Source organism: Vespa velutina, chromosome 2 (genome assembly GCF_912470025.1).
Source record: "Vespa velutina chromosome 2, iVesVel2.1, whole genome shotgun sequence".
NCBI lineage: Eukaryota > Metazoa > Arthropoda > Insecta > Hymenoptera > Vespidae > Vespa > Vespa velutina.
The window spans coordinates 9,979,665-9,991,306 of NC_062189.1; the positions used below are offsets into that span (position 1 = coordinate 9,979,665).

Sequence of the window (11,642 nt, forward strand, 5' to 3'; positions counted from 1 at the left end):
ATCCACTTGACGACCAACCATCTATCGTAAAGCCAGAGTGCTTCGTTTCAACAACCAAAATAGATATTCATTTTCGAATAGTGCTATTTTCCTAGCGAGATATAAATTCAATAGCCACCGTCTCTATCGCGCGCTGGTAAAGTTCAAAGACCTTGTATGTTATCTTGATAATAAAGAAAATGAAATGATTTCGATCTTATCTTCAATACTTTCTCAATCATCTTTTCCATGGGATATTCTTTTTAATCAACTATTACTTGCATTTTTTTATTTCTCTTCTTCTCTTTTTTGAATTTCCTTTAACTTTCTCGATCTCTTGCCAAATTTTTACGCGTTTTAATCCAGATAATTTTTATATACAATATATATTTATTTATATAATAGTATAGATAGGTAAATACATCTAATAGAAATTCTTTGAAAAATAGATAATCACTAGATTAACAGAGGATGAGACATTTCAATAAGAATACCCAATCGTTTTTCTTGTTTATAAGTATGTAAACATTTTTAAAAAAAGTTGCAAATTTGTACTCAACCATCTTTCCCTGATAGCTTCTTTAATTCTCTGCAAACGAGTTAAATATTATCATAAAAAAGATTTCCATCATATATATCTATTAAAATATAACACACTGTAAATATGGACAGAGAATACGCGATGGTAAATTTTCAAGATAAAATTTCCTTAAACATCACAAAATATACGCACGTGATCGTGTTGATACGTAACTGTAAGGATATCCTTTCAACTTATTATGATGTCTAATATTTGTGTCAACGAAACAAAAAAAAAGGAATTTGTTATAATTATTAATTAACTTGGGAGGAATTTGTAACTATCAACCGAATATCAAAAAATATAAAAGCAATAATAAATAAGTGAAATATATATATTCAGTTCGGAAATAAATAAATACATTCAGCCTCGGAAGTACAAGAAACATATATAAAGATAAAATATTAACAAAACTACTGTGCTTTTCCTAGTTCTCTTAGGAATTCTTTTAAGGATCAATAATCGAAACTATAAAAACCATATGGGTTAAAGTCGAACATCCTATCGAAAAAGACGTAAATATAGTTAGGTACGATAGAAAAAACGAAAAAAATTAGATGAAAAAAGCATGGAAAAATTATTCTGCGAAAAAGAGACATACAGAAGAAGAACCGTACTGACCTCGTCCACAAGACGAAACATGAGCAGAACATATCCAAGGATATCGAACGCGGCCGAAAAAGAGAAAAACGAAGAGGGTGAAAGGTAAAGATTGTTTTAACGCCAGTTGTATTATTGGAAACAAAAAAGAAAAAAGGAAAGAAAATGTCAAAATCTACTCGTCCACAGAACACAGTGTATATTCTTGAAGCAATGCACTCAAAATAAAAATTTCAACACGATCGTGACGAGCACTGCTCGCAAACTGAATATTCTCTCGCGCAAAACGCACCGAAAGAGGAGGAGGTTGGCTAGAATAAGCGGTCTGCAAGAGGGCGCAGAAGTCTCTTAGAATCTTTGGGGTGAGTACTGATGGCGACCTACAAACGCCTTGGGAAAAAAGTTGACGCCAGCTGGATTATCAATAGATTGTCGCCTACCTTTCGCTGTTTCCTTTAATAAAATAATTTTTCAAAAAATGACGAGACAAACAAACGCTACGTACATGCATATTAAATACGAATAAAAATGTCGTAATGAAGTTACGTCCCATAGCGATATAATTATCAAAGAAAAAAATGATCGTACGTAAAGTTATAATTATCGATTTTATCAATAAATATCGATACCGTCAATACGTAAATAAACTATTGTACTAATATGTACTAAGATATTAATTTTATCACATAATAATTTATCGATATTTGATATTTTTATCAATAACTATTGGCATATTAACATCTTTTTAGCTCTACTCGCGTTTCCTTACAATGAAATGACGTTAAAAATCTAAGCTAACATTTTTAGAATCTATTGAAGAATCACATTTCTTGTATCTACCGAAGAGCTTCTCAAAATTGTTAGATATAGATGAAACATCGTGTAAGCTAACATCGAGTGGTTCGATATTCACGATTTTAACATTTACGACGCGTATCTTCTCATCGAAATCATTTTTCAAATTTTGTGATAGCCTCGTTTCCCTCTTATTAAAAAGTGACTAACTTTAAGCGGTAGAATACTACATAAATCGGTTAATTAAACTGGAATTAAATTCTTTTGGCATAAGCCAACCTTCACTTTCGATGAAAATATATAGCCATCGTGCATTAAATATTTTTCAAATATTTATTAAAAATGTCTTTATCTTTTGTAAAATTTTGAATATTAATGGACAAATAAATAATCAGTGTTGGTTCTATCGAAATATCAGAAAAGGATATAACTAGTTCGTAGAGATGAATATAGAGGAAGTATACAACAACGACGTACATTTAGTAGGGAACGAGGAGGATGAGGAAGAAGACGATAATAGCTGTTGCTCCCGAGCGACATTTTGCCATCCGATATTGCGCAAGATCATTGTGACCGATTCGATCTTGAGATGTTTTGACATGGAAATAACGTGGATGAACCTATTTTGGCTGACGAGCGTTACAGCGATGATCTTGATGGCTTGGATGACTCTCTTCTTTCTCCTCGGCGAAACAATGTTACCCAAAGGCAGCTACTTTGGTCTTTTCGTTATCGTCGTGTTCTCTTATCTCCTTGGATGGACGCTCGCCTATGTTCCATACATGAACCTTCCACCTGTCTTCGGCATGCTCCTGGCTGGTATAATCGTGAGAAATATAAATTTCTACGACATTAGACGAGAACTTGGCATCAGGACACTAGCGAAAATACGAACGTTCTGTTTGACTTTCATCATGATACGTGCCGGTCTTCAAATGACTACCACGCCGATCCGTCAACATCCCCTCTTCGTCGCGATTCTTGCCATCCTACCTTGTACTATGGAAATGTTAATCCTTGCTATTTGCGCAAAGTATATCCTTAATTATCCTTGGAACTGGGCCTTTATGACCGGGTAAATAGCGCGACAACCTATTTTGTTCTTTTCTCTTTCCTTTTTGTTCATCGGGAATACAATAACGGTAATCAAACCGATAATTTCAATTTTAGTACAATTGTTGCCTGTATGTCTCCTGTTGTTACCGTCAATTGTATGCTGGCACTGGCCGAACATGGTTACGGTGAAGATAAAGGATTGGCTTCTTTACTTAATGCGGCTACTTCCATCGACGACGTACACATCCTCTCACTTTTCTCCATTTTCTACACCACCGTTTTTGACGGTAATCAAATACTTTATAATATTATACCTAATATACAAAGAAGATATGTATATATACATTTTGGTATATTATGCAAAACGTACTCGTCTATAATATTTTAATGTTTTAATTATTTTATTCGTTCGCAAAATAAATCGGAATAAGACAAAAGTAGTTTCCATTACAGAAAATCATCCAACTAAGTGGTGGTCGTATATACCTAGTGGCCTTCGAGACCTTATCCTAGGCGTTTCGGTCGGACTTCTTCTTGGTACTTTTTTGGCTTTTTTCCCCCATCGTAATCATGTAAGTACTTACGCTCGGACGACACAAGAAATGTGTTTGTGTTTGATAAACCAAACAGTATTCGTAAAACATACATAGCACATCCTTTTTTTCTGCATAGATAGATATTAATTTACGAGATATCAGAAAAAAGGAGATATTTCGATACAATAATTTTTTTTACTTTCAAAATACTTTGTTTCGAACCATGTTTTTACAAATTATTGTGTTTAGATTGGCAATTCAGAAAATATTGTCGAACTTTTTGATAATTTTGCGTAATTTCAACAAAAAAGCATATTGATTAAAATGGAACATATTGTACATAAAAATTTAGAAATACGCAACTTGGTACCGATTGTCAAGTTTGGTACTGGCTGCGTTAATGTGTACCTCGTCGACATTGAAACTCCCCATCACTGGTGGACCATATATTGCAATCATAATAATGTCCTTCGTAGCTATTACGGGATGGCGAATATTGACAGTATCCTACGACGTATGTACCTTTTATCATACTACTTCATAGTCGATCATGCTACTTCGAAAGTGCGTCGTCTCGTATATTAACCATTTTACCGAAATATTCGAAATATAAAAATATAATAAGAAAAGGGCAAAAATAAATAAAAAAAGAGAGAGAGAGAGAGAGAGAGAGAGAGAGAGAAACAAAAAAAAATTATTATTATGCAACAGACAATGCCGCTTCGAAGAGCAATGTACTTTCTCTGGCATTTTATGCAGCCCATTTTGGTTGGTGTCATCGGAGCCGATATCGATTTTAAAAACTGGTCCTTATCGAGATTCGGTCTTTACTGTACTTGCATACTCATTGGTCTAACGGTAAGCTTATCTTTATAAATGTAAATAAAGCGAAATCTTTCTTTCATCTTCGAAAATCTATTTCTTATATAGACACGTTGCATTGTTGCCATTTTATCAACGATCAAGACACACTTCTCCTGGAAAGAACGAACATTCATCGCTCTCGCTTGGATACCCAAGGGTACTCTTCAGGTTGATATATATTTTTTTTATTCCTTCTGGACTTATGTATATAATTGCTATTATACTTTGAAAAATCAATATGAAAAATATAATTATATATCGTAGGCTGCATTGGCACCCATGACCTATGAACGCACGACTGAAGAAAATCCAGAACAAATCGAATTGGCGCTCGACGTCGTCAGAATATCGATAGTTGCTATCGTCTTTTTAGCGCCCCTCGGTGCGATTGTCATGATGATATCTGGCCCTATTCTTTTGAATAAACTTAGCATGGAAGAACATGAGAGGGAACGCCGATTGAGTTACTTTCGTATTCAAAGCTTACAACCTATTAGGACTCGTAGAAGAAAAAATAGCATATCCGCTGAACTGTCGTGATTTCAAATGTTCTACTATTTTCTCATTAACACAAGATAAAAATCATGATGATACTTTCTTTAATATCATGCAAAATCTCAGCATTCTGAGAATAAGCATAGCGAAAAGTTATCTTCTTCAATTCGTAAAAGTTCCGAATTTATGAATTATTAGTCGACTCTTGAGTAAAATATCTGAATTTTTATCCGAACGGATACTATACAATAAATATTACTATATATCAATATTCATATATAAGTAACTAAAATGAAAACAAATCGGATAATTTTTAGGTTCTCTTACTGAATCAACTTGAATTATATAATAATTATCTAGATGAAATTTTCATTATTAATCTATGTTCATATTGTCGTCTTTTTCGGATATTTGAGTTAAGAATAATGGTTCGTAAGTCCAGTTCGGAAATACCCGCTTATATAAATACATCAATACAGTGTCTTGAGATTTCAACTGTCCATTAAATACACATTTCATATGACCGTGTGTACCTATAAATATAACAACCATTAAAGAATATTTTTAATTAATTTTTGTATCTTCCTTAAATATTATAGCTATAATAATTGGGATTTTTAGTATACCTAAAGGTTCTTTAATGTGACCCCTACGTCCATATTTTGTCCTAAGTTGCACAGGTTTAAACCAGTTGATATCTTCGCGATGGAAAAACATAAACCTAACTATAGCAGAATGTTTATGTACTTTAAAGGGATGCCCGCTTAGAATTACCCTTTTTACAATAATTCTGTCCGGGTTAGCGGATAAAACGCTTCCAGTAGCAACTAGATCCTTAAAAAGAAAAGTTCAATATCTTCATTGAGTGCCAATTATATTATACATATATTAAATTTAGTTATTTAAAAAAAAGATTTTTACTCACTAAACTACCATTTTTTTGCTCGATATAGCATAAAACCGGGCATGGTGGGAAGATAATTGGTGCATACATGCTCGCAACTATAGTCGTTTCTGGATGAAAAAATCTCTCATACTAGAATATGAATTAATTAATCGTTCAAAATCTAGTAAATATCACGATCATTCATCTTAAATGTTTATCTAATAACATACCTTATGTTTAGATCCGTTTGTATGTTGACTAAATATTGGACAGGCCGAAAATCTTCGAAATCCACATTGGAACACTAATCTTTCTTTAGACTTTATAGCTTGCTGATAACTATTAGCGTGATTTAATACAATATTTAGGAGAGACATTTTCTGTTCGTTTGGGAGTAGTCCAAAAACGATTAATGGCCGATTGTCTAATGTACAGAATGCAGTAAAAAGATCTCTTTTAACGTTAGCAACATGAAGCGTAACGTACCAACCAGGCTGTGAATGTTATCATATATATTTTTATTCGATGTAATGCACAAAAATAATTAAAAAAGAGAAATTCTGTAAATTGCTTACTTACCAAAGCACTTAATTCCTGACTTTCTTTGAATATTCGTTTACGCGTTCGATCAAAATTTTCAAATTGAAATATGCGTCCATAGTCCAGCGGTAAATTTTCCTTGGGATCCCAAGGACTTGTTCGAAATGATTCAAGTCCACGATACTTTTGGAATCTAATTTTAGCCAACATATGTTGAGGTGTATCCACTTCGTCGGGAAACTGAACGTCCAATTTTGCTTCTATACATGTCAAAATATTATAAGATAATTATATTATATAATTGGCTTTTTAATTTTCTTTACACGCATCTCAAACTTACGCTTTATTTTCTCCATAGCTTCCTTTTCTTCCATCATGTCAATATTCTGATCGTATATACGTTCATCAGGTGCCGCCTCTGATATTGTAATTGTTTCATACTCTTCGTCGGATGCCATGTCAGCTTCGCTATTTGCTTGAGACTTTATACCATCCACAGACATATTATCATCAGATTCATTTTCTGAATATTCTATAGGGAAATATTTGTTTATAAATAAATTAAGTATATGAAGATAAGCAATATTTGTTTATGTAAAATTATATAACGAACATACCAGCATCCTCATCAAGAATCCAAGCTGCTTGATATTCAGACATGCCTTTTGGTACTACTTTTACAACCTTTTTCTTTTGAGCAGCTGCTGCCTGTGCCAATTCTTCTTCAGTGGGCCAAATTTGTTCTGCATCCATTAGATCTGGTATGTTTTCACTTTCAAGTGATTCCTAAAAGCAATCAAAATCCTCTAAATCTTAATAAAATCCGAACAAACATGCGTGTATCAGACAGAAACTCACCTGTTTGTTACGATCTGCATGTTCGAGTACTCTGACTGAAATATCACTCTTCATATCAATTTCTACAGATCCAGATTGCTTCTTCGATTTATTCTTATCTATCGGATATGGGTCATCAACGGCATCGATTTGTAACATTTGAAAATCTCCTAAACCAGAGATATGTATTAAATCATTTGCAGATAATGATAAACCCTGCAAATATCCTGTGACCATAAGAGTTCCATGATCAACCGAATCCTGGCAAAAAATAACGATTCTTTTTCAAACATTATTACTTCATTATATGAATTAATTATTTCATATATGTATACCTCATTAGATTTAAACTTTAAATCTTCCGCTAACAAATACGGCCTTTTTGCTTTATATGATACAGTTCTTTGTTTTTGTGTACCTGCCCGACGTAAAATATTCAATGTATCAATGGGTTTATCCAAATGGAAAACTTTTTCTTCAGGAAGCCACTTTGAAAGAGTCTGTATTACATGTTGTTTATAGTCTTGACATTTCTATCATACAAAAATATATTAATTTAATAATAGTGATCCTGTTACAAAAATAGTATTACAATGGGTTATTCATATAAAACCTAACCTTGAAAGGTAGTTTGTCTACATTTGTAACAGCAACAATAGTAGTAGGCAAACCTTGTCCCAAACAAGAGACTATTATTTCATTACCCCATGCATCTAGAATTTCTTCTCTAATAGTTCCATCTGCCATATTGGTAGCAGAAACAACAAAAAGCACAGTATTTGCGACTTTAGCTGCATCCAACGTTGCAATAATGTTACCAATAGGAGGAACAATAATTGAAAAACGTTGTTTAAATCTAGGTATACTATAAAATGAAAATAATTTTTATGTTGACATTTTGTTCAAGATTGCTATCTAATTGGTGTGTGTATTTGTACACTAGATGTACTACAAAGTACCTTATATGAGTAATTCCATATGGACTCGTACAAACATTTATAGTGTCATCTGCATTTTTGAATTTTGAAACGATCTGCTCTAATACCAAATCTTCTTGTAGTGATATTATGCATATGAGAATAGGGGCCGAATGGATGCCACCAAGATTTCGTTTTTGCGCTAAAACTTTTTCTCTCTTCTTCTTTCTGAGTTGCGAAGACTGATGTCTTCGCGCATCTCTGTTTAAATTTTTATGAATTTGCTTCGATATAACTTTTATATTAGTTTTCCCTGCATATAAATGAAGTATTTAAAGTTCTCAAGAAGTATTCTTTTCATATACTATGCACAATATAAAAAATCGGAGAATAAGATTGTTAACTTACCTTTAATCTCATTACCAATAGTACCTTTACTTCGATGCCTCCCTGTTTTATGCGCTTTATTAATTTGTTTGCAAACTCCTGGTCGATGAGTCTCCTGCTTTGTCGTTATACCCATTTTTCTTAATATTGTATACAATTTATTTTTAACCCTCCAATAATCGAATCACAACTCTCTATGTTCATATGATACATGTGCATTCGAGGCATAAAGGTAGCTACACGCACTTTCCGTAATAATATAGTCAGTAAACAACAAACACATAATATGCGTAACACAGTGTTGCCACAGGAACGTTAAGACCACACAAAATTCTTTACGGATATAAGACGTATTCTTAAAATATAAAACGTATAGTTCATGATACAATTAGCCTAAAACGTAAAGTTTAACCAATAGTAAACATCCATTTATAAAGATGTAATACAGAAGTATTAATGTAGTTTACCATTAGACCAAATAATAAATAAGCATCTCTTTTATAAATGTAATGTTAAATCAATAATATTGGAAGAATGAAGTATTTATAGTATAATCCTGGACAACCAATCACAAGTTATCATAGTATACGCGCTTTATTTTGAAATTTACCACTAAAGTTATTGAGATTATGTGTTCATGGTATTTACTTAGAGAAACGAGTGATCATAATATTGTAATATGTTTGATAACTTTGAAAATGAATATAATTAAGAAAATAAATATAAATACAACACTAAAGCTAAACATTTTACAATATTAAAAAGTGATATGTTTTACGGCATGAAATACTTCTTTTTGTTAAATGTAATGTAAATAATAGGAAAGCACACTTGTTTTCTTTTTCGATTATAGCCACAAAAAAGTGACACGTGCAACTAAAAATGCAATTATGATATAGTGTAATTAAAAACATTAATATTATTATCAGAAATTTGAACGTTATTCTTTTCAAATCCGAAATTAAAACCTTCTCAAAATCAATGTATTTGTGCCACCTGATTTGTTGTAAATAGAACTTATATTTATAATAAACTTTTTACATCAGAGATTTTACTTTTTTTGTATTCAGCATTAGCAGATCGAGAGAAGAAAAACATCATATAATAGTGGAAAAAAAGTAGTAAGATTAATAGTAAGAAAAGTTGTTAAGATTAGTTTATTAGGTAGAGATGCGATGCCATATCATAAGCCTAATTCACGTCACGTGACGCAAGTGATGAGTATTAGCGTATCATTTGGGGAAATGTGACGTCATGTATTCCATGTATAAGAGCCTGACAACTCTGCTTGTTTCTGAGGAAACTAATTTAACATGTGAGTTCTTAGCATATTTTAAACATTATTCAAGTCACGGTTGTCAGATGCTTTTGTAATTGTTTAATAAGTATTTTTTAATCATCTTTAATAAATATACCATAATTTTACATAAATCATAAAGTTTCTAATAAAAGAAAAGAAACTAAAAAACGGGTTTAAACCGCAATTTAAAGTCATAATAACATACATAATGTTTACGTATGTTAAGATAGTATTTAATTTCATTTTCTGATGAAACTTTAGGGATACTTCGTATAGCTAACAGCAAAACTTTTAACTTTATATCATTCTTAACCTATATTTCGAAGACATCAGTAAACATTTGAAAATTTTATTTATAGTATGAAAATGTATGTATGTATTTTCTTAATTTATTTTAACTATTATTGTATCTATTCTATAATATATATAAACTTTCTAAAAGTTTTATTATTTGCTACAATGCTGATCGATTTAATCATTGATTAATGTTAACCAAGCTTGGTCAAAGTGGCCCTAAATGTATAATATTTAAATAATTAATTTTATTTATTATTTTGTTTTCATATTTCATTTATATTTAAAGTATAGTGAATATTATAAAATAAAAAATCTCAAAATATATTTGTTTATATTTCAGATATACATTAAATGATTAAAACGTTATGCTTCTTTTTTGTCCAACATGTGGTAATGTTCTCCATGTTGAAGAGTATACAGGATTAAGATTTGCTTGTAACACCTGCCCTTATATTTTTAACATAGCACGTAAAGTTAGTAGTCGTACTTATCCAAAATTAAAAGAAGTAGATGATGTGTTAGGTGGAAGCGCAGCATGGGAAAATGTTGATTCTACAGAAGAACGTTGCCCAAAGTGTACAAATCCACGTGCATATTTCATGCAAATACAGACAAGATCAGCTGATGAACCTATGACAACTTTCTATAAATGTTGTAATCCACAATGTGGTCACAATTGGCGCGATTAAAGGTATTTCAGAATCATTTCTTTTATTTCTATCACAATATTTATTGATTTCTTTTGTTCTGACAGTTATATCTGAAAATTAATCAGCAAAGAACAATCATGAATCCAAGCACAATGGGACCCATGAAAGTACTCTTAAATGGAGCGGCGGAGCAAATAAACTTGCTGGGTCCAGAAGAAAAGCATTGGTTTATTGGAGGTGATAGAAGCATTGCAATAGCCGTAGAATTATTAAATAAAGGAGAAATCATTGCTATACCAACAGACACAATTTATGGATTTGCTGGTAGCATAAAAAATGACAAAGCTATAAAAAGATTATATGAAATTAAAAAAAGAGATCAACACAAGCCATTAGCTATTTGCATTGATAATGTAAATAACATTCACCAATGGGGAATTATAGATGAATTACCGCCTCTTCTAAAAGAGACTTTATTGCCAGGACCATTTACTATTGTATTGAAACGAACAAAAGCATTGAATCCATCTTTAAATCCTGGAGTTGATAATGTTGGTATCAGAGTACCTGATTATAAATTTATCAGATCTGTTGCTAAATTAGCAGGACCATTAGCACTTACGAGCGCTAATGAAAGCAACAAACTAAGCAGTGTGCATCCTAATGAATTTTCCGAATTATGGCCAGAATTAGCAGGAATTTTTTACCAGCAAGCAGAAAATAAAAAATACGTTAGTGAGTTGCAAAGATTAGGTTCTACAGTAATAGATTTATCACAAGCTGGTCAGTACAAAATATTGCGTAAAGGTATCAAAGTGAAATACTGCACTGAAGTATTACGTCGTTATGGATTAAAACCATGTAACAATTAATAATAAACTAATACAAATTTAAGAAAATGTATATTCAATTTTCATTGAAAA

General features: G+C 31.9%; 4 protein-coding genes across 6 annotated transcripts in view; 3 read left to right on the plus strand and 1 right to left on the minus strand.

The window, feature by feature from the left end:
- LOC124957623 (pre-rRNA-processing protein TSR1 homolog) overlaps positions 1–8,784 on the minus strand; it is a 55,326-nt gene extending 46,542 nt beyond the window's left edge. For all 3 annotated transcript variants that reach the window (XM_047514679.1, XM_047514678.1, XM_047514677.1), the window contains exons 1-12: positions 8,494–8,784; positions 8,128–8,398; positions 7,787–8,033; positions 7,504–7,701; positions 7,190–7,429; positions 6,949–7,117; positions 6,672–6,863; positions 6,371–6,591; positions 6,022–6,285; positions 5,831–5,941; positions 5,532–5,739; positions 1,181–5,438 (exon numbers count right to left, since the gene is read on the minus strand). In XM_047514679.1, coding sequence (XP_047370635.1) covers positions 5,281–5,438; positions 5,532–5,739; positions 5,831–5,941; positions 6,022–6,285; positions 6,371–6,591; positions 6,672–6,863; positions 6,949–7,117; positions 7,190–7,429; positions 7,504–7,701; positions 7,787–8,033; positions 8,128–8,398; positions 8,494–8,608 — 2,394 coding nt within the window. In that variant the 5' untranslated portion in view covers positions 8,609–8,784 and the 3' untranslated portion in view covers positions 1,181–5,280. The remainder of the gene's footprint in view (positions 1–1,180; positions 5,439–5,531; positions 5,740–5,830; positions 5,942–6,021; positions 6,286–6,370; positions 6,592–6,671; positions 6,864–6,948; positions 7,118–7,189; positions 7,430–7,503; positions 7,702–7,786; positions 8,034–8,127; positions 8,399–8,493) is intronic.
- Positions 2,398–10,752, plus strand: LOC124957627 (sodium/hydrogen exchanger 9B1-like). The gene is made up of 8 exons (XM_047514692.1): positions 2,398–3,029; positions 3,125–3,297; positions 3,464–3,582; positions 4,258–4,404; positions 4,477–4,578; positions 4,675–9,842; positions 10,034–10,140; positions 10,592–10,752. Exons 1-6 carry the CDS (start codon positions 2,398–2,400, stop codon positions 4,948–4,950), a joined length of 1,449 nt encoding a protein of 482 aa, XP_047370648.1. The 3' UTR covers positions 4,951–9,842; positions 10,034–10,140; positions 10,592–10,752.
- Positions 9,650–10,997, plus strand: LOC124957632 (DNA-directed RNA polymerase III subunit RPC10). The gene is made up of 3 exons (XM_047514703.1): positions 9,650–9,787; positions 10,410–10,760; positions 10,824–10,997. The coding sequence occupies exon 2, from the start codon at positions 10,435–10,437 to the stop codon at positions 10,756–10,758; it is 324 nt and encodes a 107-aa protein (XP_047370659.1). The 5' UTR covers positions 9,650–9,787; positions 10,410–10,434; the 3' UTR covers positions 10,759–10,760; positions 10,824–10,997.
- Positions 10,620–11,608, plus strand: LOC124957630 (yrdC domain-containing protein, mitochondrial). Its single transcript, XM_047514697.1, has 2 exons — positions 10,620–10,760; positions 10,824–11,608. The coding sequence occupies exons 1-2, from the start codon at positions 10,734–10,736 to the stop codon at positions 11,589–11,591; spliced, it is 795 nt and encodes a 264-aa protein (XP_047370653.1). The 5' UTR covers positions 10,620–10,733; the 3' UTR covers positions 11,592–11,608.
- Positions 11,609–11,642: the final 34 nt, after the last annotated feature.